Genomic DNA, 26,550 nt, shown 5'->3' with positions numbered 1-26,550 from the left:
GGGACCTAGAAGCAGTAATTGTACAACGACAAATTCCAAGGATATCAAGAAACAGATCCTAGGGAATCAATGGGATATGTTCGTCTCCTCCTGATTGCAGTCATTGACCTGGTTTTATCTTCCTAGGCTTTCAAGTTTGAAGTAGTCATGGATTGAGCAATCAACGTTCAAAAAAATATTTTTTTTGGGGCAAAATCTGCCCCGTCTCTGAATCAACTTTCAACACAAGACTCTTTCAATTCAACGTTTAACAATTGAGCAGAGTTTTACTTTATCTTAACATGAAGTATATGACGAGAGGCCTATTTTTTCAATAAAGGTCTACTGGATTGAAAAATCCAGTCTTCAAAATGGACTGGATAAACAAATATTAGCGTACTTGCATAGCTTATTATTTGCAAGAAATTATTTAGGGAAAATGATTGGTTTCATCCTTCATATTTCACAAAAATATTCTTTTCGTCTCTCACTTTTAAAATGAAGCAATTTCGTCCTTGACATTTAAAAATTGAAATTATTACATCCCTGAACCCAAATTTCAATTTGAATCAAACCACCAGTCAACCTGATTACAAATTTTGGGGGTGTAATTAGTAGATCATTTGGTTAACTCAACCTGATATTCATGTGAAATTTAATGAATCTAAAAAGAAAAAATAAAAAATTATAACATAAAAAAGAAAGATTAATCTTTCCTACATTATCATTGTATACACTAACGGTTTTATGTACCGCCATATCATTTTAATTTAAATTTAAACACCAAATTTTATATTTATGATACACATCTAGATTCGCAAGCGGATATACTAACAGTGCATGAAAAGATTTATAAAAAAAAAAAAATTATACTATTCCAAGACAGAATGGCCTTTTATTTTATAATTTTTATTTTTTTGGTTTAATAAATGTCATGTGAATATGATGAAATTGACTGAATGATCTATCAATTCTATTTCCAAAATTTATTACTGGGTTATTGGATGGTTTGATTCAGATTAAAAATTAGGTTCAGGGATGTAATAGTTTTAATTTTTAAATGTTAGAAATATAGCTGGCAATTGGGCGGGTTGGGCGGGTTTTGGGCGGGTTAATATTGGGTTTTCACTTAAATGGGTTATACTCAACCCGCCCAACTTTAGATTGGGTTGATTTTGGGTTGGGTCATATTGGGTTATCTCAAACCCATTACCCAAATATGACCCAACATATTAATTAATACATTTTGAATACATAAACTTTTTCACATACATTCTAACACACAAAAAAGATTTTTTTCACACATATAAACACATTTTCACATGCATAAATGTATTTTCACACACACAAACACACACTCACTTCTTAAGTTCCTTGGAAACATATCATAAATAGAATAATATTTTATATTGCTTGTATTGTGAATTTTAGATAATAAATTGTACATTTAACGAAGAGCATAGCCCCCCCCCAACCCACACAAAACACCACCTTAATCTTTTCAATAATCTCTTCCATTGATCCACTATCAATTTTTGTGTCCCTTAAAAAACTTTGATTTGTGCCGTGCATCTACTCTTAATATATAAGACACATCATATATGGAATTTAACATGTGAATAATCACAATTACAATTATTACACTCAAAAGTAATAAATTATTTTTACTTGGAAATAAAAGCATACCTATAAAAATAAGAACAAGTCTCGCATAAATTAAAAAGAAAGGAGAAAGATACTCATTATTGGTGATGCTTGCTAATTATAGAGAAACAGAGAAGTAACAACAAGCTGCTATACCTATACTACTGTCTCTGTACATCCGAAACCATGGTCACTAGAATATTCATAAAGAAAATAAACTCAGACCATATTTTTCATCCAACATCTTTTCTACTGCTCATGAAAATAGATCAATGAAAACTTCTCAACTCACATTGCACATCTGTAACTTTTCCTAACGTCTTTCTTCGCTCTTCATTTTCAGCTAATTTCTGTTCCATAAGAAATTTCTGCCGCTGCTTAATAATACCGTCAATCATCCGATTGAAATCTTCGTTCCTCAATTTAATATTTGGCATAATAAATTATTATAGAAGTTGAACAAGTTTAACTACTGTTATAAAAATAAAATAAACATGAGTTTTTATTTTAAATTTCTTTTTTCTTTTAAATAAAAATTAAAAAAATTGATTGAAAATATATATATATATGAGAATTTTGAATACAAATTAATCAATGAATTATTAACACATGTCCAAATACAAATAGTTGGGCATATGTGTATTGAATATTGTATTTATTATTTTCAATTACTTTTAAACAAATTGGGTATTGGGTACCCAAATAAAAAATCCAATCCGCCCAATGAATAAGTTGGGTTGTTCTTACCCAACCCAACAAAACCCATAACCCAATTGATCCAACCCATCCTTTAAAATTAATGGGCGGGTTGGACGGGTTGTTGGGTTTTGGGCTTTTTTGCCAGCTCTAGTTAGAAACGAATTTGCTTCATTTTAAAAGTGAGTGACGAAAAGAATATTTTCTCGAAATATGAGGGATGAAATAAGTCATTTTTCTAATTATTTAATCACATCATAAATATGATTTTTTAATTATCATTTTATCTTCTCAATTAACTTTTATCTCATATTACATCGTAAAATTATTTTTTATAATCTCCTTTCGAAACTCAGTCAAAAGAATATATGGATAACGACTGGACAATCGCAAATTAATATTATTATTGTCTCTTCTTAACAATTAAGCAAATGTAAACTAAAGGAGGATGGGCTAGGACTTAGGAGGGTCTACGGAGCTTACAAACAAAATGGAGGATCAGTAACGACCCAGGACACTGACGTGCGACAGCATATCTTCAAATTCCCGTCTTTGACTCTTCCCTGCAGAACCACGGGGCCAATGGCTCAGTGGCCACCAGGGAGGGATTAAGTCCCTCCTTGAACTGTTGGTGAGGGTTCAAACCTTACCAGCAGCGAAAAAAATCTAAGGATTATGCTATAACATTTCCTTGATCTAGTTGGGTTTGTATACCTACTAGCCCTTACAACAGCCTATTTAGGCTCTCCCTCCTCCCTAGATTAGGATAGAGTAGGTTATACACATGTATTTTTGCTGACAAAAAAAAAAAAAAAAAAAAAAGACTCTTCCCTACAGTCTACAGATAACATCTGAGATCATATCAGATCAGATATTTCTTCCTTCAACTTCAACTTCTCTTATCCTCCAAGTTTCTGACTAGTGGATGGGGTACACAGTAGTGTATATGAATATTTTGGAGAAAAGGTAATAAATAATGAAAGTGTGTCCATTGACAGATAGAGAGATATCCGCCTATCTTTCTTGCCACAACAATTTGTTTTTCTGGATCTCGACCCTTTGCTAGCTATTTTGTCGAGTAGTTCTTCCCTTGTTCCCCTTTACATCAGGAGGAGGAGGAGGAGGAGGAAAAGGTTAAAAAAAAAATAAAAATTATGAGCTTCGACTTTTCATTCCATTTCTTTTCTCCTACAAATTTGCATGAAAAAGAAAAAGGGGTAAAAAAGGAAGGGAGGTTGGATTAGTACTAACACAGAAAGTTGAAGGAAACAAGAAAAGGGACCGTAGGAAGCACAAAAGAAAAGAGGCATGATTAGGAAGTTGAATTTTCAGAACCACCAGCAGCATTGTCATCATCATCTTCATCATAATACACACCTACTACTACTAATAAAAGGGCAATAGCACTCTGACTGCTAAAGGGCCAAAAAAAAAAAAAAGGGAAACCAAAGAAAAGCAATCACAAAGAAAGATAGAGAGAAAAGAAATCCAAAAGTCATCCCTCTTTACAAAGTCGCGGGTTGGGTTTGTGCTTTGTAATGAGGGAGGACATTGGATCCATAACTATCATCCACTTCACTTTGCTGGAACGAGCAGAGCCATCATCATTCATTTCATTTCATTTCATCTTCTTCCTCAGCTTGCTCCAATTTTCAAAGTCTTAAAATCAGCAATGCCTTTGTTAACATATTAATTCTGTTTACTACTCGTGAGAGACCCAAGCCAGGATATTGCAGGATTGCAAAAGAAAAAAGAGGAAAAAAAAAAAAACTTGCTTCTTCGTACTGATACAAGTAGTAGACTAGTAGGAAATCAATGGGCGCTCGTTGCTCCAAAATATCCTTCTGCTGGTGGCATTCCCACCTCAAGCCTTCCGTCCTCCAATCCTCCTCCGATCTCGGTTGGTGTACCTTTTCTTCTTCTTCTTTTTTTAAGGGTTTTTTTTTTGAAAAAAAAAATTCAACCTGTTCTTGTATCATGAGCATTTTAGTTGATATTAATGATAATACCAATGTCGGTGTTGCTGTGGCAATATTGTTGCAGAGAATGGGGAGAAGAATGACAAAAATGCATTGCCCAGCTTCACTGAATACAGCTTTGAGGAGTTAAAAGCAGCAACCAATGGCTTCTCCCCCGAAAACATTGTGTCGGAGCACGGAGAGAAAGCTCCCAACGTGGTTTACAGAGGCAGGCTCCACCACACCGGTAGCTGGATTGCCGTCAAACGCTTCAACAAGTCCGCCTGGCCCGATTCTCGCCAGTTCATGGTTACTTTTCACTACCGTTTCCTCCTCATCCACCATTTCCGCTTTTGCAGCTTCTTTTTTTGCACTTTTTTTGCATATAAAGCATTTATTTTTTTCTAACTGTGAGTCGAATAGCCTTCCCACTTTTCAGATTTAATTTGGACTCAATTGCAACTTTTTCTTCTTCCTTTTTTGGCTTTCTTGATCGATTGGTTGTCGTAGGATGAGGCCAGGACAGTGGGGAATTTGAGGAGCGAGAGATTAGCGAATCTTATAGGGTGCTGCTGCGAGTCGGAGGAGAGATTGCTGGTGGCGGAGTTTATGCCCAATGAAACGCTCGCCAAGCATTTATTTCATTGTGAGTTTTTTTTTCCGCTCTTGTTTATGTAGTTTCTAAATGCTTAGGTGGTGTGGACGAAATGCTTACATGTTTATCAATTATTTTCAAGAATGCAAACCGTTATTGCTCAATCCATGTCTTGAAAAGTCATTGGTTTGACTCTAGTACAGAAGGTTAAAGCCGGTATTCATCAAGATTATGTACAGTTTGCAGATTTTACATGCTGAATTCTCTAATTACTGGAGTTGCCTCTAATCCTAGCCTCCCTCTCTAGTACACTTTATTAGGGCAGAAGCACGTTAACTTAAAAACTAGAATCACACATCATGTAAACTTTTATATTCGTTCTAATTTGAAATATTCAAATGTGTAATTGAAATCATTGAGATTGATCGCCATCACCAAAAACCCTTCCTTTATGGCTATCATTGCAATTCTGATCTTAATTATGGGCTGTATGGACTAGGGGAAAACCAGCCCATGAAATGGGCAATGAGGCTGAGGGTGGCATTGTACTTGGCACAAGCTTTGGAGTACTGTAGTAGCAAGGGAAGGGCATTGTACCATGATCTTAATGCTTACAGAGTCCTATTTGATCAGGTGAAGTATATCTGACCTCAATATCCCTCGTCTTTCATGTTTTGGATGCACTATGGCTGCCATTCTAAATACGCTTTCTTCTCTGCAACATGACGGCTCAATATGACCCTGCAGGATGGTAATCCTAGGCTTTCTTGCTTTGGCTTGATGAAGAATAGTAGAGATGGCAAAAGTTACAGCACAAATTTGGCTTTCACTCCTCCGGAATACTTAAGGACAGGTTGAATGCATTCTAAACTAATTCTTCTTGTAGTATAATGATCTTCTTCAAAAATTTACCGTGCACTGTGCACCCAATTTGTGCATGAGATGGATAACATGTCCTAATATTTGCAGGAAGAGTGACACCAGAAAGTGTAGTTTACAGCTTTGGAACCATGTTGCTTGATCTTTTGAGTGGCAAACATATTCCACCCAGCCATGTAAGCTAACTGTGTAAAGGGTTGAATTTTAAGGTTTCGTGTGCACCCTATATTATTGAGAAACATTGTGTGTCAGTTGCATGCCACTATTCCTTGTGATTGGTGGAGAATGCTGCAGAATTCAAGAATTATCTGTTAATTTGGATGGAAATCTGATATTTGAGGTACTATGTGATTGCCATCTCACAGGCACTTGATCTCATTCGGGGGAAGAATTTCCTGATGCTGATGGATTCTTGTTTAGAGGGTCATTTTTCTAATGATGATGGAACTGAACTGGTGAGGTTAGCCACCCGATGTTTACAATATGAAGCTCGTGAGAGGCCTAATGCAAAGTCACTTGTTACTGCTCTTTTGTCTCTTCAAAAAGATTCAGAGGTATCCACAGATGATACACATTACCTCTGCCTAGAGTATATGCAAATTCTCAGAAATCTGCTAATTCCATTTCATCATGTTTCATTAAATGGAAAAAAAAGCTATGTCCAATTTAACTTTGATTTTGCCCTGAGACATTCATTGTTTAGGTGGAGGCTAGTGTCTTTTCACTTGCCAGAGTGGAAGATTATTTTCTTATGGGGTTTTACGAGAAAGTGTTTCTGACCTTTGTTCACCAGGTTCCTTCTTATGTTCTGATGGGCATATCTCATGGTTCTGCAAGCCCAGTGGAACCATTGCTGTTGACACCTATGGGTGAAGCTTGCTTGAGAATGGATCTCACTGCCATCCATGAAATGTTGGAAAAGGCTGGATATAAGGATGATGAAGGAATTGCAAATGAGGTGAGTTATATTCGTTCAAAGTTTCATATATTTTTTGGTGGCATAATTCTCGTTTCATAGCTAATTGGGACTGTATAAGTGGTATGCTTATTCCAAGGTTTTTCTGGTCCCTGACAAATTAGCTTCTACTATAAATTCTAGTCATTCTTTTTTTCTGTTTACTTTGTTATTACTCTTAACAATTAAAACACAACCATTATAACTCTGTTCATTTGTGGATAAGATATGTTTTAAGGAAATTGAATGCGCTGTGGGCATGTGCATTACAAGCTTTTTTCCATGTTTTCTTTCAAAATTAAGAAACAGAACAACTTAATTGCCTAAGGACACATTGGCACCCCTCCCCTTCAAGGATTGCAGATAATCATTTTTACATTGTAAAGTTTGTAAAATACAACGATATCTTGAAGCTCTCAAACAGTGTAGTTTGATCTTTCTGCATTTGAAGTTACACTGCTGTTCTGTGTTGTGCTTGCATATCTTAAATCAGCAACAACGGTTTGATATTGTTTGAGCACTTGGTCCCTGCAGCTTTCTTTCCAGATGTGGACAAATCAAATGCAGGAAACTTTGAATTCTAAGAAGCAAGGAGATGCAGCTTTTCGAGCAAAGGATTTCACCACTGCCATTGATTGTTATACACAGGTATGATCACTTTTTTGCCGTCTCTCTATCTTAGGCACTGGCTCGAGGATTACACAATCTTCTAGCAGTGGCAGGCTCAGAAGTTTGAGCTTGTTCAGGAGTATTAATTTGCCAAGAGTACACGCTACCATGAGATAAAACTTGTTGATATGGCTAAATTTGGTTTAGTACCGGAATTAATGGCAGACATGAGGAATGCTTAAAAGGCAATATGAAAATTGATTTCATGTGCTGTCCTTTAGGGAGTTGAACCTGAATTTTGGTGATTTTGAGGGAAACCTAACGTGTTAAATAGCTAAAAGGTTCTCCAAAATGTGTGCTTTTCCTATTACTGGGAAAGAAAGCCTTGAGTAAGACTTGGTCATGATGCAGTTCGTTGATGGTGGAACCATGGTGTCACCCACTGTATATGCCAGACGCTGCTTAGCCTATCTGATGAGTGAAATGGCACAAGAAGCTCTGGGGGATGCTATGCAAGCTCATGTAGTATCGCCCGAATGGCCCACTGCCTTCTACCTTCAAGCAGCCGTCCTGTTCACCCTAGGGATGGACAATGATGCTCAAGAATCACTTAAAGAAGCCACAAAGTTTGAAGCAAAAAGGAACAAGAATTAGATGTGTAAAGGTTTGCTATATTGGTTGTCAAAAATTCTTAAAATTTCTTGTATGTATTGCCCAGTTTCTTTTGCAACTCAAGCGGGTATCAGGGGAGGAAAAAAAAATTTTAAAAATAAAAAAAATATGGAGAGAAAAAAAATCTGTTGGTGGTTTTTAAGTATTGTTTGTTTATTCCTGAGAATTACTCCTGCAATTTTGTAAATGCATTGATTATTACTTTTGACTCGTTGAGAGTTTGCGCCTTCCGTGAAATGTTAAAATTGATGTGGAAGGCTACCATTCGTTTTGTTGCATTACATTTACGGCATATTTGAACGGTTATGTAGTGGTAAAAGAGTAAAAAAAAGAAAGAGTACCAAAACTTTTCACTAAATTTTTGTTGTATCATCACCTATTGCACATTCCTGATAAGAGAATAAGAGGTTAATAGACTCAAGACACTTAATCCATAAGTGTATCCACTAAGATTTGACAGAAATCTTTTTTTTTTCGTTTTTTAGAAAAAATGTTCATACATTGCTACCCTCAGTATACGAAAAATTGAAAGCTAGCCATAATAGGAGTACTAAAAAAAATATGGGAAGATTAAATAGAATTAGAAAACCTGCACATTACATATTCGACAAATTGTTTGGTGGTTTATTTGGGACTATTATGTGTTCGAGTACTCTCATATTTGAGTTCGAGCTCGATAATTAGATATATTGCTTGAGTAAGTTAGTTATACTGTGTTCGAACTCGAGTTGAAATAATATATTCTAGGCTCGAGAAGAAGAAGATACAAGGAAGACTAGTTGAAGAAGAAGAAGAAGGAAAAGGAGGAATCGAGGAAGAACAAAGAGAGACAGAGGAACTAGGAATATGAGAGAGAAATTGACTTGAAAATTCTGATATTGCCTAATGGCTTTTCACCATTTACAACTATATATACATGCTTATCTTTACTAATCAATCCAAAGCCCTCCACTAAACTACAATATTAACAACTAAGAATTTGGATTATCTAATACATTTGGGGCCATGACAATACTCCCCCCTTAATAGAATCCTTGTCCTCAAGGATTGAGTTTTGAAACTGAAAACTGGAGAAATGCAACATTCATAGAAATCTTGTGAACTATCTTGGCCAACTTCAGACAATCAAAATGCAGCTTCATAATCTTCTAATACCAGTTGCTTTCCTAATGGCATTGTGCTACTCAAAGACAGGGTGCAACAGAGAAATCTCTTTGATCTCACCCTTCCAAAACTCTGTCAAAAGTTGTTTTCTAAGTTGGAACCACTCCTTTGCAACATCCTGTTGTAGCCGGTCCCTAACCCTATTCCATTTCTGAATTTTGAGCTTTAAGTTTTCTAACTTCTACACATAGTTCTTAAAGAGTAAATGTGAAACTCTTGAATGCAACAATTCCGTCAAACTACCAGTACCACCCTTAAATGTAGTCACACACTCAATCCAGTGCCATTGATTTAATCATTTCCACATCCATACCAGCTTGGTAACCACTAAGGCCATCAAAAACAAGTGTGAAACTTGTATTTGATTCAGTAGCAAAGGATGAATCTTGATCACTAGAAACATCTTCAAGGAGAGACATGCAACCATTATTCAAGTTTACCCAAGTGGCTATTCTATAATTTTGGCTTGGACTTTGATTAATACTTCTTGTAAGAGTGCCACCTTTGAACCCAATAATAATTTCAGCCCATGCTTTAATCACAAATTTGGACTCCTTTCCGATGATTCCAGCCAAGTGCTCTTGAAGGAAAACACTTGCGATAACCTCTATGAGGTCTCCTAGCTTAAAAAACTGTAGCACAAATTTGGTGTCTGCCTTCGAGGCACTAATTACATAATCTCCAATCAATCCAGGACCTTCTAACAACATCAACAATCTGAATTCTTCAACAGCTTTGTGATTTTTTTGAACAACAACCTATAGCTGCAATACACTAGGCTCTTCCACTTCATCTTGCAATCTTTGCCTTTCTAGTTTATGACAACCCTCAATAGATTTAGACATATTAATCTCTCCTTTCATCAATTCCAAGTCGTGTGACTCAATATCAACATTTTCTTGAATACCAATTCCATGAGTTTCAATCTCTATGTCATCCAGCACTTGATGATTTAAGATGATTTCATCACATTTTTCATCTTGTCTAGAATTTTCCTTAGAAGACATAACCAAGTCAGTACTTGAAAATTGTGGAAAAGAAATCATGCCAACTTTTTCCTCAATCAACTTCTGATTCAAATTAATTGTCTCAGTTTCAAGAAGTTGATTCTTGAATTCTAATTCTCGTTCATTGCCCCATGTTGAATGTTTCAACTCCCCTTAAACTGAAATGACTGAAGAAGGAAGCTTTGAACTTTCATCAAACAAGTGGTGTTCTTCAATTGCAAAACTGTAGTCACCTTCCAAATGTTCTTCCATTTCACCATGGAAGGCTCTAAACTTTTTTGTTTATACTGTCGCCGAATATGCATTAGTCCATTTCTTGATTGGGGTAGATTTTGAAAGAGGGACCTCCTTGGTTTGAATGGATGTGGTAGGCTTTTCCCCAATAATTCTTTGATGCTTTTCCAGTGTATACCCCTTTTTATGACTGAGTATTCGAAGCATAATATTGAAATTACAATTGAATTTGTACATTGTTACATCCAACTTATGATAGCCACCCTTTCCTTTTGCAGCCAACTATTCTTGAAATCTTTGAGCTTGTAATTCAATTTGTTCCTGCAACTCATCCATATTCAAGTTTCCCTTCTTGATTTGGCCTTTTAAGAGTTCATAGACATTATTTTCATCCATTGGTACAATTTAATATGGTGGGAATTTGGAACTCAATTCGGTAATAGTAGTAGTAGTGGATTATTGGTGAATCTTGAAAGGTTAACAAGAAGGAATCAGAAATAGAAAATAGGAAGGATCAGAGATAGAGTAGAGAGAGAAAAGAAGAAAAAATAGAGAGGAAAGGGAAGGGAAGAAAGAAACAGAACTTGCAATTGAAATCAATAGCAGTCCAAGGAAGAGCAGCTCTGATATCAATTGTCAGAACCCAGCATCAAGAAGAAGATACAAAGAAGACTAGTTGAAGAAGAAGAAGAAGGAAAAGGAGGAATCGAGAAAGAACAGGGAGAGACAAAGGAACTAGGAATATGAGAGAGAAATTGACTTGAAAATTCTGATATTGCCTAATGGCTTTCCACCATTTACAACTATATATACATGCTTATCTTTACTAATCAATCCAAAGCCCTCCACTAAACTACAATATTAACAACTAAGAATTTGGATTATCTAATACATTTGGGGCCATGACAGATATATTGCTTGAGTAAGTTAGTTATACTGTGTTCGAACTCGACTTGAAATAATATATTCTAGGCTCGAGTCTAGTTCGTTGGAAATCGAGCCAGTACTCGAGCTTGTCAAAGAATTTACAGCTGAAGGAATAATTTAATTATTTTTAAAATATTAATTAAAATATTATAGCGAGTACTTGATAAATCTCGACGACCTTTCGAACACTTAATATTCTTACTCAAATTTGACTCGAAAACTCAATCGAATAACTCGAATTCGACTTTAATCGAGCTCAAGTTAAACAGCTGACCGAGTTCCTTGCGAGTTCGAATCAAACTACTGAATTGACTTGCAGCCCTACTTTTACTACTGGCGCCTGCAGAAAGAGGTTTTCCATAGATTGAATTGTGATCGGCGCTCAGCCTATCGAGCTTCAAAGACTTCCGTAGACGTGGCTCGCATAGTACCGTTGATCAGGAGCGGAGCAAACAGCTTCTTGGTCTACAACATATTTTGGGAAAATCACTAAATTAGTCCCTTTTATATTGCATATATAGCCTTTACACCCCTTACTTTCAAAATCATGCAAATTGATCCCTTACAAAAATGAAACAGACTACTTTTATATTAAGATCTTAGTCCGTTTATTGGTTAAAAATAATAGTTTCAGAGGTAAAATAGGCATCACACTATATTTTTATTCAAAAATAAGCAATGAAATAAACATCACGCCCCTTTCTCTAGTTTTATGTGTTCTTTTCTTACTTCTTTTTTTTCAGTTTGTATGCTTCTTTTAATATTTGACATATTTTTGCTTATTATTTAACTCGTAACTTTAGTCCTGATTTTCCACTTTTTTCGTAGAATATTATTTCTTCCTTTTTCTTTAACACTTCTCTTGATACTATATAGAATTTTTGGTCAAAATCCTCCAAATTTTTTCTTGCTTTGTTCAAATATAAGAAATAAACCTTCTTTCTGATTGCTAATGCTAGTATTGATAGATGTTATGCATTTGGGTAAAATGGTTTGTTATGCCTTTGTTATCCTCGAAATTACATCACATGATAGGCTTGTAATATTTCCCCAACCAAAAAAAAAAAAAAAAAAAAAAAGAGGGCTGAAACGGTTCGAGACTAAAATAGTGCACCTTTAATATGGTGGGACGAATTTTGATCGTATTAAAAGTGAAGGACAAAATGGCGTAATATGCGTGGGCTATTTGTGCGAGTTTCCCCATTTGTAATTTCGTATGACCGCTTGAGTTTCCCTACACGAAATTTGCCCTAGATCCCTCTTGACTTGGCGCATTGTTTGTTTGGCCATACTTGAAGCTTTGTTGTGTATCCAGGCTCATCTTTCCCAGTTCTTAGGTTTTTTCCAATCTTCGTTTAGTTGCCGTTTTCTTTATTATTTGGATATCAGTGTTGGGATTTCCATCAGATCTAATGGCGGCCAACAAGCCCTCCTCCGCACTGGAGAAAGAACAGGTCCATTTCATAACCATTGATTATAGTATCTGCTTGGATTTCTTGGCCTCTCTTATTCAATCGTCTTTTTCGCTTGATAGTTGATATAATATGTTTTGAATGATTTTTTTCTCAGATTTTTGGGATGGCGGAGAAAGAGATGGAGTACAGAGTCGAGTTATTTAACAAGTAAGCTCACAAATAACTCTACCACAAGTCTACCATGTCATACTGTAACCGCCTTATTATTGCTTAAATTTTCTTTAATTGCTCACATTTTACTTCTGAGTTTTGTTCTGCTATACTTATTATTCTGTTTGGTATTGTTATCATTACTATTTTTTCTTTCTGTAATTTCATACTGCTATAAATGCTTCTTAGCTATATGTATATCTTTTGTCTGGAGCTCCTAATTTTTATATAAAAGTAAGTGAAACCTGGAGATGATCTGGGATTGTGTTGTTAACTGTTGTTGCTTCTTGTTAATGTGTAGCTTTTCTTGATTCTGTTCCCTCATCGTTCAATTGTTTGGTTCAGGCTTACTCAAACCTGTTTTAGCAAGTGTGTCGAGAACAGGTATTGTTATTTCGTACTTTCCTACTTTTGAGTTTCAAAAATGGAGGATGTTTATCCCCCAACCACTATAAAACCCGCAAATCATGTTGTATGTAGGATATAGTAACCAGGAATTATGCCTGTTGAAATCTAAGTTAACATGTTTTCAGGTACAAGGAATCCGAGTTGAACATGGGTGAAAACAGTTGCATTGATCGTTGTGTTTCGAAATATTGGCAGGTGAATACCGCATTTTCGTATGCAACCTTTGCACAGTTAAGAGCAGTCTGAAAATTTTGGATTTACCTACGGATGATTATGAGTAATTGCTTGGGGATATTCTAGAGTTGTGTTCATGCCATGAGAACTTCAGTCTAGTAGCTTGGTCAGTTTTTTTGAATGAACTTAATGTGGGAGAGGAGGCTGAGCAAGATATCAGCTTTGGTTTGTCTATGTCTGGTCCCCCATTCTTAAGTTTTTAAGCCTGTACATCGAAAAGTTACTGGGTTGGGTAGCTGAAAAATTGAGAAAAAACAGCTACTCGAGAAAAGATACTTAAGATTGTATTTCAAAGCTTCTAGAATTGCCATCTCAAGAAAGTTCTCTCAGCAAACGCGTTACTTAGAACTAAGAAGTGACAGAGTTTAAAACTTATTAGTTAGCAGTGGAAGCTAACCCTTCCTATGTTCATTAGAATGGGAAGAAAATCGTTTTTGTAATTGGTCAAATCATATTCTTATCTTTTTCGTTCTTTATGCAGGTGACTAATCTAGTTGGGCAATTGCTCGGTAACAATCAAGGTCCAATGTGAAGGAACTTTTTTTGCCTCAAATGAAAACTCATGGCAGAGCAAAGCTAGGCGTTTGCCATTTTCGCATTTTTGGATATCATCATATTTTTATGACTCTGATTCCATAAGGGATGCCAATTTTTTGGCGCCAAAGGAGATTATTTTTAATTTTCGTTTGTATGAAAACAAAAGAATTGTAAGACTAGAGTTGTTGGTATTTGAGAAACGATGATGTCGAAAAGGGCTGCATGCATATTTTGTTTGCCAAAGGGAAAAAAAAATTGATTGAGCAGTTTCCTATGTGATGAACAAGTCAACTGTTTACATGCTGGAATGCGTTCTGGTATTATGTGCCCTTAGGTGCACTGTGCCAGGTTGAGGTAGTTTCTCTTCTGGCAATGGAGACTCATTGTACGGAAAAGCATAACAGATGTTCTGGGCACATTTTCTGCTTTCTGCCTGTCTCTTACAAAACGTTAATACTTCTCAAGTGGCTACGTGCAATCTAATAACCCCCGGTCCAAAAAAGGGTCTCCATGACGGGATCCTCAAAACGTTAATACTATCTATTTCTATTATTTAGTCCCAGGTCTTAAGTGAAAACCCAAAAAGAAGAAGTATAAGGCAGTCAAATAGTTTTTTTTTTTTATGTGTCACATCAGCAGATATAATAAATGAAATTACGTAATTTTACATTGAATAGAAAAATGAACACAAAATATTAGACAGAGGATTTCGTCTACTCCATTAGGGCATGCATTGGGTCTTTGCCGATCGAGTGCGAGCAAAAAAAAAAAAAAGAAAATTAAAGCAAAACACAAACAATATGTATTAAGATTATTAATAGGGGCTTCGTAAAACTTCAGGAAATCCTAAAACTGCCCTCAAATCTCGTTGGAGCCACATTCAAATTGCTCCCCATCTGCAGAAACTCTCTCTTTATCCAAAGATTTACGAATGGACGTTAAAATGAAAGAGCCAAGATAAGACAAAAGCAAACACCATGCAAGCAAGGATGAAATTTAGGAAACGGCCGTCAAGACAACTTGGTCGAGTTTCTTCTGCGGCAGATTCCCCTGGCTCTGATGCTGCATTTGTGGCCACAGAGTTGGTGTCATTGCTCTGTTGCCTCGACTCCACATCACTTGCGCCAACGACATTCCGGGCAATTGAATTACATATTTCGCAGATCCTGTGGCAAAATATTAAAACCAGTCAAAGGTTTTCAACTGCAAAGCCGAAAGCAAAAGCTACCATAATTGTTACACGGTAAAAAAGACTGGGAGATGATAAACACCACGACCATGGTGTAGATTCAGGGAAGTGGCACTGCACAAGAACGCAGTTATAGTTCAATAGAACTAGAAAGGAGCAATTAGATTGTTGTCATGAAAGATTATCAAAAAATAACAAACAACAGACTATTGACTAGTCCTACATGTAAAAATCCACCCTCTGGGTTAAAGAGGCAACCGAGTGTAGTAAAAAAAATTATACGTTCGGAAGGAACAGCAACTACCATTAAGTTTTCTGCAAGAAAAAAGAAACGAACGAAGGCATGAAGATAAAATTTTAGACTTTTGATAACGAATCGGAAAAATCAAAGACAAAATACATGCAAGCTAATTTCATTAAAGACGGAATCAGAGGAGATTGTCGGTGTAAATAAAAATCCGACCAATAGGTGCCACCTGCTTTGCTTTTTTTTTTTTTTTTTTCCCTCTCTTTATTCTGCATAAACTTTAGCTAACTTTTCCTTCCACTAACTACACATTATGGCATCTCCATCCTCCTAAAAACAAACCAACCTTCTACGCTACACCTAAGAAACTTGTCTTTCTGACGAATAAAGTGCCGACTACCGAGTAAAAAGCTTCAGACGCTAAATAAAGATAGTAATAGGAACTCAAGCTTCTGATGCATCAATTGGTACAAGTCATAAAGCTCCGATGACCAAGAAACAGGGGATGTGACAGCAAGCAAAAGAAATTACTCAAATTAACCGAAACACTTTAAAGAAACAAATAAATTAACCACATCCTTCAAACTTCAGGAGACTATGCATGACGCACAAAATCACCGAATAACCAGTGACATAGATGAGACTAAAATCACCAAAAAGCTTCAAGTCGTCCATAATTAATCCCCTAACCCCTAGGGAAAAATGAAGAAGAAGAAGGGGAAATTAAAAAACCACAGAATCACTCACTTATTTCCTTTGATCTTGAACCAAGTCTCAGCACAATGCTTATGTGCAGCAGCCAAATCATCCTTACAAGAACAGCCCAATTCAATTGGAATCCCAGAATCGGTGCCGCTACTACTTTCCAAACTGAGATGACAAATCCTGCAATCTCTGTCTTGCATTCGCAAATTTAACTTAGTAACAGTCTCAAGAACCCTACTTTCTATATCCACCGAGCAGTCGGACTCAGCTACAGATGACACTCTCCGGGACTCCATCGCCTCCATAATAATCTGGTCATCATCATGAGACCCATCCCCGTCAGCGACTGAGTAAAATTGTGAAGAAGAAGACCCCTCTTCAGCATCAGAGAAACAAATGCTGCTGTCATCATCGCTGCTTGAGTCACCACCGCCATAGCCGCATTCTAAATCCACATGAGGCATCTGGACAATAGTCGCCATCACAATACACAATTGCAAATTACCCAGAAACAGATACTACCACTCTCTAATACGAGGGCCAGTGAGAAGAAGCATTAATAATGCCTTCGAAATTGAGGCTTTTGGAAGGCCTTTCAACGTGCAATGCCCATGTTAGGACTTTGGTTGATGAATCGATAGTCTATATATACACACACAGAGACGTATAGAAACGGAGGGTGACGGATTAGGTGACCTCTTTCCACTTCCCTTTCATGTTATTTACCTGAAAATCATTGAGAGAGAGAGAGGGAATGAATATGAGTGCGTGGGTGTTTGTGTAGGTGCGGGTTTAAGAATTCTGAGAAGTGCCAAGGAAATCTCTCAGAAAAATAGAATAAAGGGTTTAAGGAGAAAAAAGCAGTACGGGAATCTGACCGATAAAAGGAAGACTCAAGTCTAGCGCTTTTCTTTTCTTTATTTCCATCATTTTTTTTTTTGGGTTTTCTGTGTGTTAGGCTGAGTGCGTTTGCTCGCCCTGTACATTGATGTGCAATAAAGGACGATACAATATTATGTTACTCCAGAATCATGATTCATGACCCCTTCCATTTCCAAGTTCTTAACCAAAGTACTTTTGGCCCTTAGTTTCGACTTTTGAGTGCCTTAATTTTCGGAGGCAGAGGCGATGATCGAGACGGAGTGAGGTAGCGGAAAAATTTTGGTACCAGAAAACTATTTTGGAATGTTTGGGATTCTTTGAGCAATCAATAATGGCTTCTAATCCGTTAACAAGAATTTAATTGATGATAAGATTGGGGATGCCGTTTCTTGGTGATTGGGATGGGAAGCGTGGTTAGAATAAGGAGTTTTAACTTAAGTGTATTGATGAGTGCTAGGTGAGTATTAGTGATAAGCAACTGATCTTTTGGTCTAGTGGTCTTCCCGATCCTTTTTAAGCTTGGTGATGTAGGAGGCACAAAAATTGTCACAATATATGACGATTTTTATTGGCCAATTTCGATGGAGTTTCTATTTACATTGAGTTCCCTTTCCCTCCCCCTAGAATAGGTTAGTTTAAATTATAGAAATTCTATCGTATCGATAAAAAAAAAAAAAAGAGTATTAGTGATAACACTACCCTCAAAAGAGAAAAAAAAAAAAAAAGTATTAGTGATAACGTGTCAAGCGCTGCCCCGTGCTCCCACGTATCCTATACTCCTATTGCTGTATTCATTTGGAAAAAACACGTGTGTTTTGTCAGAAATTGAAGCGAAGGTACCCTTCCTTCTCTCCAAGTAAAAGAGTTTCCGAGTGTCATTTTAAGAGGACTTGGCCTGATAAGAAGTCTTCAACACGCTGCGATTGTTCTTTCCCTCGTCCGCTAAAGTCCTGTGAAGGCTCAAAGATTATTGACCAAGCGAGAAAAGGAAATAGCTAGAAGTTTTTTTTTTCCCGGTTATTTACGCAAGAAAATGCTGCCTTGTTCTAAAATCCGGGAGCCTATCATCTAAAATTATACTCCACTTTTTTCTGTTCGATAGATAATTTTTAATATACTCTTATTTCTATTATATATATATATATATTAAGAAGAGGGGTGGAGACAAAGAGGTCATCGAGAGATCCAAAGAGAATTCAACCGGAACTAAACGTTGTACCCTGCGGTCACATATGAAATTTTGAATTTGGAATGCAAGACCTGCGCTCAGGGAAGGATTTAAGGCTTCTTTGGAAAGTCGGTTTTCACCAAAAAATTTCTATATTTCCGTGAACACATTTTTCAATCATCTTTTTACCTTACATATATTAAATCACTATGGTACATTTTCTATAAAAACTTCAAAAAATTGTAATCTAAAAAAGTTTCCCTCACGTGGCTAACTCGCCAGCTACATGGCTATGTGATAATTCTGCGAACTCGTTCTTGTGCTCTACACCGTGCAAGTAACACACCAGTTATTGTAATTTGTAAAAATGACATACATCATCAACCCATCACCAGTCTCGTGGAATAGGAGGTCAAGAGTTCAAAGTTTATCTCCTTTCAAAAATTGTTACTTAATGTGACTTCTCTTAAATTTATATGAGTGCTCAATACACCCGTATGATCTAATAGTGGTTTAGTTCTCGTCAATTTTCCGTGACCCTTTTGGATCACCTCTCTTGTATAGGTTAAAGTAGGATTAGAAGTCGAAATAAGTGTAGATGGTGATAATAGACTAAAAAAAAAAACAAAAATAGGTGAGCCGGTGGTCTACAATCTAGGATTCAAGACCGGTACAGTGGAGAGAGGACCAGTACTATCGGAGTTTGATATGGTTCGGTTTTATTATTGTACTTTTTATATTATATTATTTGGTGTATAATTATATTAGTTATTATATTCATAATAAAAGTAGTATATACAAATAAAACATTATAATGTATTCATATAATAGAAATTTGTACATAACGTATTTGTACAATGACAAGACAAAATCGCACGCACAAATACAACAATTATACCGAGTACATGTCCGATGCAGTGCATGGCAATCCCAATCCAGGCAACAACGAGCATTGACCGTATCCAATGTTGGTCCACCTCCGGTCACCCATAAAAGTGCCGTCAACTGACGACTGACGACTGACGTTGCATATGCAATGGGAGGTGGTGCAAGTAAGGACCTTTGCAGGCACGGATTTAAGGGGGGGCTGGTGGGGGCTTAAGCCCCCCCCCCAAGCCGCCGGAAAACCCCCTATATATAGGGGATTCCAAATGCTTGCTTCTAAAATGCAGTAGGTAACTAGGTAGGTAGGTAGGTACTACCTTTCTCTTCCTATGTGTCTCTTAGGATACTGGTATTATTGTCTGAAATTTTCAATAGTTATTTATGTTTTCACCTGCTGGTGATGTAATAACTTGGATTTTCCTAAAATGTTTTGAGCAGGTCTGAACTCTGTAGTTATTCATCATATATTCTGGACTTTGTTAGAGCCTGTGAGACTCGGAAACATAGAGCCTGGGAAACATAGCCTTTTTTTTTTATTTCAGATGTTTGGTTGTTGGCAAAGTATTTTTTGTGCATCGCTGTCATGAACTATATGGTGGAGTGGGCTTTCTTTTGTTGATCAAGAAGCTTGCCAACAATAGTTGTTGGAGCTGTTTTAAATGTATGTTCTGGAACAAAGAATGCTGTAAATGTATTTCCTGGAATTTAGAAAAGTTCTTGATTTAACGCTTATGACATCCCTTGCACTTCAAGAAGAATTAAATTTGCAATTACTATCAAAGTTTTCCTGCTATTTCGCTTTTTGACCGCCTTAGTTTTTTATTTTATTTCGAATTCTGATCATGAAATCAATAAGTAGGGTGAGTTATAGATTATTGATAGTTTAGAGTATTTTTTTGGAGCATTTTGAGATTTCCAAGAACTTATCAAATTCATATGAAAGGGGCAATTTTTAAACTATTTTAGTATGCGATGGGCAATTCTTAAACTATTTTTTTGAGCGGTTTATGCCTCCGAGTACTATACATATCTTGATAGGCCTTCTGTTTTCGTTGTTTCTTTTGTAGATTTGTAGATTTGGGTAAGTTACATACCCAAAAAATTCAGAACAAATTTTTGGGTATGTATAATTATATGTTTTTATTATTTTTATAATTATTGATTCTAAATTTTACTTATTAAATATATTTATTTCGTCACAAAAAAAAATTTTTAATACACTTCAGCCCCCCCAAAAATAAATTTCTGGCTCCGTCCCTGGACCTTTGCGTGAACATCTTAAAAGCCATCCATCCATGCATGGGTCCCACGACCCCACCCACGCTGCCCTCTCTTCTCTACTACTAGGAGGAAAAAAGAAATGAACATGCCCAATTTGATAAAATGATTTATACTTAATCAAAAATGGATATGCTCTCAAAATAGTGAAAATATTTATATTAATATAATTTTTGAGCTTTTAATGCAGAAAATAGACCATATTTCAAATCTTCCTCATTCATATAAGAACTCAAATACTGATTCATATAACTCAAATATAGCGAAAGTACGAAAATCACAAAGGGATGGATACAAATATAAGCTAACAATATAAAAATCAATAATCATCTTGCGGTGGGACACTTTCTTAGCTTACCTAAACTAACTAAAGATAAATTCTGAAGCTATAACAAAGCTAATATTTGTCCTTTTTATAATATCTATCCTTATACCACTTAATATTTGTCCTTTTTATAAAGTACAAATGTATACAAGCTAAGCTTCATGTTTTGGCGATCCCATTGTAATAAAGAACCAGTAAACCAGAAGCCACCGTTAGACACCGTTAGACACACATAATAGTGCTCTACAATAGTAGTGAAAAGGGAGAAAAATAGAAAAAAGTTCTGGGTACAAAAATCTGCCAAAAGCAGTCTCATTATCTACTCTTGTTCCTTGCTAACTTTAGCTGTGCTTTGCTCCGGGAAAGGTTGCATTCTCACATATGAGTTTCTAATCAACGTTTCCCCTTTCAGAGCAGCAACATAGCTGTCATTTGTGTCCTCTTTCCTCTGCAACTCCTCAAGGAATTCTCCCAGCCTCTCTTTATTCACTTCCCACATTATCTAATTTGACAAGTACAAGCAAACAAAAGTTTGATCAGTAATCCTCACCCTAAGAATAAGTGATTTGAAAACAGTCGTGCAAACAGATGCATAATCCAACAAGAAATCCAAGGAAAATACCCAGTAGCAATTCAGCAAGTTTAAATACCTTAAGAACCATAAAATCCTAATAACACAGCATTTTCCTTTCTTTGGTAATTGAAATCAGCCAACAAAAAGTATCAGTAAACACTCTCATAGTTTTATGCTTAGAATAACTAACATTGTTAGGATGATCTTCACTTCACACACAGCTGAAATGTTGGTACATCTGTTTAAAGATGTACTTCACTTCATAGTTTTATACTTAGAATGTGTATATATACATATATATGGTTTCTGGTTTTTTCTTTTCTTTTTTTCAATTGAGCCCTTAACTTGGGAAGACTATGGAAAGAAAAAAAGGAAAACGCTGATATATCAGGATCGGTTCAGTATATTAGCAAGTAAAGCAATAAGTTCCACGTACATAAATAGACATCCAAGATTTTCTGACTTCTAATTTATTCATCTAATAATCACGACCCAGAATCGGTTTCTCTAATGAGAATTCTTAGAAACCAAAAAAAAAAAAAAGATCTTGTGATTAAAAGACTGCAATTAGAGCTAAGACATGACAACAAACTACCTGGATTTCCCGAGAGAATTAAAATCAATGTTCCTAATTAAATTTGATTATCATTTTCAATTTCATTCATTTCAAATGCATCCTAGAATTGGTTATACCTTCTTGATTGATTGGACAAGTCCATCAATATATATCTAGGAGCAGTACAGTTGATTCCAACAGCAACAACTCAGTCGCATAAATCAGCAATTGCAGCACAATCTGCTATAGGATCCCCTTCCTCAAGAATCTCAGCATAGTCCTATATCAAGAAGCAATCAGGCAAAATAGACAGCAAATCATCTAAATTGCTCTAGCGAAAGAAATGTTTAAGGTACACTGAGATAGTCACAACTCAAAAACAATACCATAGCTTCCAATTTGTTTGGAATTGTCTCAAATGCAATCAGGTCAGCACCAGAGTCAGCAAGAACTTGAACTCATTCTTTTATGGAAATGCTTCAAAGTCTCTAGAGTCACTGCATCCCCATATATGCCACTGCAATGCATGAGAAGGTCACAAGTCCTCGAGAGGAAAAGTTTCTAGCACAAGTTCAAATATTTCAATTCAGTATTTGGGCACTGAAATACTACTCTGCTTCCAATGTAAGAAGAGAATTAAAAGATTCACCTATATTTAGAACCATCAGCAAGATACGCATTGGCTTCCAACAGAAACAGCAACAAGGAGTTGACGTTTAAAGCTTTTGGATCTCCAATAACATCCCAAGAACCTTTGCTGGCTCTATCATAATATATATCCCGTATCTCGCGGGCTATTTCAACACTTTTCCTGAGTAAAGCTTCACCATCTTCTCTTGATATCCCCTTAGTTGCAAATTCCTGAAGAGTAGCCTGTCTCCCAAAAAAGGCAAATCAAAAGTCCTCAACTTCATGATAAATACTTCCAATAATAATTAAACAATAGCCATAGGAAGGCCCGAAAAATGAAAAAATTAAAAAGACAGCCATATAACCTGATATGATGCAGATATTATGATATTACCACCAATTTTTAGGTAATCAAGGTGTACCTGTCACATGAAATAAACAATAAAGAATAAAACAAGAAAACCACATGGCCAAGGTCCTAATATTTAATTGTAGTTGAAAGAATAAGGCCGAATTCATACAACTTTTTAAGCTAGCTACTTTGGAACTCCTTAAAATTATCTGAATAGTTTCTTTGTCATCACTGGTAGCAATTCAGGGTTAGTAATAGACCACAGAATTAATCCTGAATTAATCCATTGTAGATTTTAACCAATATAGAAAACATTACAAAAAAAAGATTGATATTTTGCCCCTTAAGAAATCACCGCACAATTCTTCATTGTGATATCTTAAGGTGAAGTAAATTTCTAATCTTCACAAGTAATATGTATTGGATTTTAACAATCTCATGGATTAATCAACACTTTTACCAAAATATGGTTTAACGTTAATCTATCAAACTTGTTGACATGGATTACACTTATGGACCACAAAATACAAGCCAGCTAGCCAATAACATTACCTTTTTCACTGTTCACAAACTTAGCAAGGCTTCTGCAGATCGTGCACCTTCATACCTGAGAATAAAAATAAATTCATGAGGAATACAATTGTATGAACTCAAGCCATGTAAGTTGTATTTACATAGAGTCAACATCAGGACAAATATAATTTCAACAGAGCAAGGTAAAAAAACAAGCCTTTTTGAAAACTCCAATATTTCACATATACTCACTTTTTGGGTTCCAAAGAACCTTTTGCAAACCATTGGACGGTGGGGGTAAACAGAAACACCATATTCGCTGCAAAGGCTCTTATGCTCATTGCAGTCCACCAACAACAAATATAATTTGATAAAAGTTCAAAACTTAAATTTATTTTTGCTATAATTCACAGCTAAACCATTGATTAATCTTTTAAATATTGAAATTAAATCAGATGCAAAATAGAAGATTCACAACAGCGAAGAAAGTTAGACTGATATTGATGCCAACAAGCAACCAGAGAGCAATGGACCTCAAGTTCCACTTTCTCAAGATTTTAGTGATGGAAATCAAATAAAACATATCCAGTTTGCAAGGATGAAAAGAAAAATGTAAGCACTTTTTCAAAAATATGAACACGGACTCAGAGGTGCCATTAAATGTAGTTCAATGAACCAGAGAGAGAGATAGAGATAGAAGCAAGAACCAGAACAAAAGAGGAGAAGCACTTACAACTTGTCCAAGAGAACGCATCCTAAGGCCTCTTGTATGCATAAAATCAGTCAACGTTCGACCATCCACTGGTGAGAGTTCCAAAGAACCAAAATCAGCAACCTGTATTGCATAATGAAATGCCAGGGAAACTTAATTTGGTTGTTATGTTAAAAAAAAAATTAAAACAGAACCAGAGAGAGGGAGAAGAAGATATTCCATTATTACCAGTTTAGGAAGAGCAATTTCATTGTAATACTTCTGTGATAAGCCAATCAGCTCTTGCATTGACTACCAATCGCAAGTAGCAGGTTAGTGCAAATCATACAGTTTAGGGAATCTTTATATCAACTGCCAAAAATAAAATCTTGTACCTTGCGATGAAGCCCAGTCTCTGACTCTTTTAACCGAGTAAAAGCAGAATCAGACAAGAATGTCTTCAATGGCATCAGTCTCAACATGAGATTCTGTAGATAGTGACACTGATTTTTCAGCTTCCACACTCATGTCACCTGCAACAGGCTTCAAGTTTCCAGATTGACTTTTCATACTACCGGTGATCTCCAGGGGTTGACCTTGAATTCTAGAAATCGACATGGACGCTATTATAGCAGTGGCACGTCCTTGGGCGGTAACAAGCCCGTGGATGAGAAAAAAAAGCAGAAAATTGCACGTCAGGGACAAGGGACAAAAGAAATACGAACTTTAGCCAAAAAAAAGGGGGCAGAGCAGAGGCAACCTGAAGAGAAGATCCGACCTCACCGGAGAGGAAGAAGAAAGCTTAATACAACAAAGGAGGAGGAGACCGAAGTTTTTTCCAAACGAACGGCACAAGATCTGCAACCAACAGTGAAGATGGGACCTCCTTGGGCGGTAAGAAGGCTGTGGCTAAGCAAAAAAAGCAGAAAGCTGCACGTCAGTGGAGAAGGGACAAAAAAACACGAATTTTACACAAAAAAAAAAGAACAGAGGCAACCTGAAGAGAAGACCCGACCTCACTGGAGAGGAAGAAGAAAGCACAAGATCTGCAACCAACAGTGAAGATGGCACGTCCTCGGGCGGTAACAAGCCCGTGGATGAGAAAAAAAAAAGCAGAAAACTGCACGTCAGTGGACAAGGGACAAAAGAAATACGAACTTTAGCAAAAAAAAAAAAGAAGGGCAGAGCAGAGGCAACCTGAAGAGAAGATCTGACCTCACCGGAGATGAAGAAGAAAGCCTATTACAACAAAGGAGGAGGTCAACAAAATTTTGTACCAGTTTCCAGAGGATGAAGGAGGAGGTCAACAAAATTTTGTACCAGTTTCCAGAGGATGCGGATAAGTGATAGAGCAACATTATCCCAAAAAAAAAACCAAAAAAAAGAAAGAAAGAGAATGTAGTGGGAGAGAGAATGCAGCGGGAAGAGAGCAAATGCAGCAGAAGAACAGAAAGACGGAAGCGCGGGCACATGGGACACTGCCAGGCGAGGCCAGATGGGAAAACTAACGCGCGATGCGCGAACAACATGATGATTCCAATCCACATGCCGGGCACGTGAGAGGACGACGAAAATTCTGGCTGAATGGAGTTGCCATGTTATCTACTTATGTTGAAAAAAATTAACATTACGTTGTTTCCATTTTCCCAGAAAAATAATGTGCAGAGATGCATGCAGGGCCGTTTGGAAGCTGTAGATTTTTGTGCACGGGAGCACCGGGACAGGTGCGTTCTTGAAAATGACTCTTTGAATACTAGTACTAGTATTTAAATAGTATTAATGAGTTGTGTAGGATGGATGGATGGAAGATAAATGACCTGATTTGGGTCCACCGGTTCATGATGTCATGCAACTGAACTTTGCATCAGTTGCAAACTTATCAATTTCTTTGGATCAACAGTGCAGCTCATGAGCAAACTCAATGTGCTAGCTTCGAACTATGGATGATTATGTAATCTGGGGTGGTCTGATCCACCGACAAATGTATTCTGGATATGTTATCAGAGCCGAGTGTTTGGTTGAATGAAATCTGAAACTATTTCTATCCCAATAAAATTTTTTTTTTCTAGAATTAGCATGTTAGGATTGAGACAGAAGGTTGTCACATTCCTGAATTTTAGACGCTTAAGCTAGCATATGAGGGACAAAATAAAAGAATTCTTTTCCAAAATTTATTCAGACTTGGTATGGAGAGAAGCTTGGTTGGCTAACTACACAACCTCTCCGCATCAAATCTCCAGCACTGAAAAGTGAAAACTATCGAACTCGCATGTGAAACACCACCTAAAAGCTTCACTCCCACGTTGAGAGTGAGATCAAAGATTCAAGCAACAAAGGAATCCCGAAGCAATAAGACAAATATGCCAACAATTTTCTCACATCGAATGGATGCACTTCGGTGATACGACACTCTAGAAAGATCAGTACAGACG

The 26,550-nt window shown here is 36.5% G+C and overlaps 4 protein-coding genes and 1 pseudogene across 4 annotated transcripts; 2 read left to right on the top strand and 3 right to left on the bottom strand.

The window, feature by feature from the left end:
- The first annotated feature begins 3,687 nt into the window (after positions 1-3,687).
- Positions 3,688-8,251, top strand: LOC113695860 (serine/threonine-protein kinase BSK5). The gene is made up of 10 exons (XM_072054269.1): positions 3,688-4,219; positions 4,363-4,586; positions 4,788-4,923; positions 5,372-5,505; positions 5,620-5,725; positions 5,842-5,927; positions 6,117-6,305; positions 6,545-6,709; positions 7,241-7,354; positions 7,727-8,251. The coding sequence occupies exons 1-10, from the start codon at positions 4,135-4,137 to the stop codon at positions 7,967-7,969; spliced, it is 1,482 nt and encodes a 493-aa protein (XP_071910370.1). The 5' UTR covers positions 3,688-4,134; the 3' UTR covers positions 7,970-8,251.
- A 4,284-nt stretch (positions 8,252-12,535) lies between these two features.
- On the top strand, positions 12,536-14,397 carry LOC113695859 (mitochondrial import inner membrane translocase subunit TIM10). The gene is made up of 5 exons (XM_027215032.2): positions 12,536-12,773; positions 12,889-12,941; positions 13,290-13,328; positions 13,478-13,547; positions 14,068-14,397. The coding sequence occupies exons 1-5, from the start codon at positions 12,732-12,734 to the stop codon at positions 14,116-14,118; spliced, it is 255 nt and encodes an 84-aa protein (XP_027070833.1). The 5' UTR covers positions 12,536-12,731; the 3' UTR covers positions 14,119-14,397.
- A 505-nt stretch (positions 14,398-14,902) lies between these two features.
- Positions 14,903-16,896, bottom strand: LOC113695858 (uncharacterized). Its single transcript, XM_027215031.2, has 2 exons — positions 16,307-16,896; positions 14,903-15,289 (listed from the first exon to the last, which is right to left on the bottom strand). Exons 1-2 carry the CDS (start codon positions 16,744-16,746, stop codon positions 15,049-15,051), a joined length of 681 nt encoding a protein of 226 aa, XP_027070832.1. The 5' UTR covers positions 16,747-16,896; the 3' UTR covers positions 14,903-15,048.
- A 4,070-nt stretch (positions 16,897-20,966) lies between these two features.
- Positions 20,967-23,284, bottom strand: LOC113695643 (homocysteine S-methyltransferase 3-like; annotated as a pseudogene).
- Positions 23,285-23,464: 180 nt separating this feature from the next.
- On the bottom strand, positions 23,465-25,411 carry LOC113695189 (protein REDUCED CHLOROPLAST COVERAGE 1-like). Its single transcript, XM_072054268.1, has 7 exons — positions 25,316-25,411; positions 25,116-25,192; positions 24,879-25,021; positions 24,514-24,762; positions 24,368-24,430; positions 24,161-24,262; positions 23,465-23,521 (listed from the first exon to the last, which is right to left on the bottom strand). The coding sequence occupies exons 4-7, from the start codon at positions 24,598-24,600 to the stop codon at positions 23,516-23,518; spliced, it is 258 nt and encodes an 85-aa protein (XP_071910369.1). The 5' UTR covers positions 24,601-24,762; positions 24,879-25,021; positions 25,116-25,192; positions 25,316-25,411; the 3' UTR covers positions 23,465-23,515.
- Between the last annotated feature and the right edge of the window lie 1,139 nt (positions 25,412-26,550).

Source organism: Coffea arabica, chromosome 6e, assembly GCF_036785885.1.
Source record: "Coffea arabica cultivar ET-39 chromosome 6e, Coffea Arabica ET-39 HiFi, whole genome shotgun sequence".
Lineage (NCBI taxonomy): Eukaryota > Viridiplantae > Streptophyta > Magnoliopsida > Gentianales > Rubiaceae > Coffea > Coffea arabica.
The sequence above is the reverse complement of the archived record's forward strand: the minus strand, read 5'-3'. Positions and strand labels throughout refer to the sequence as shown.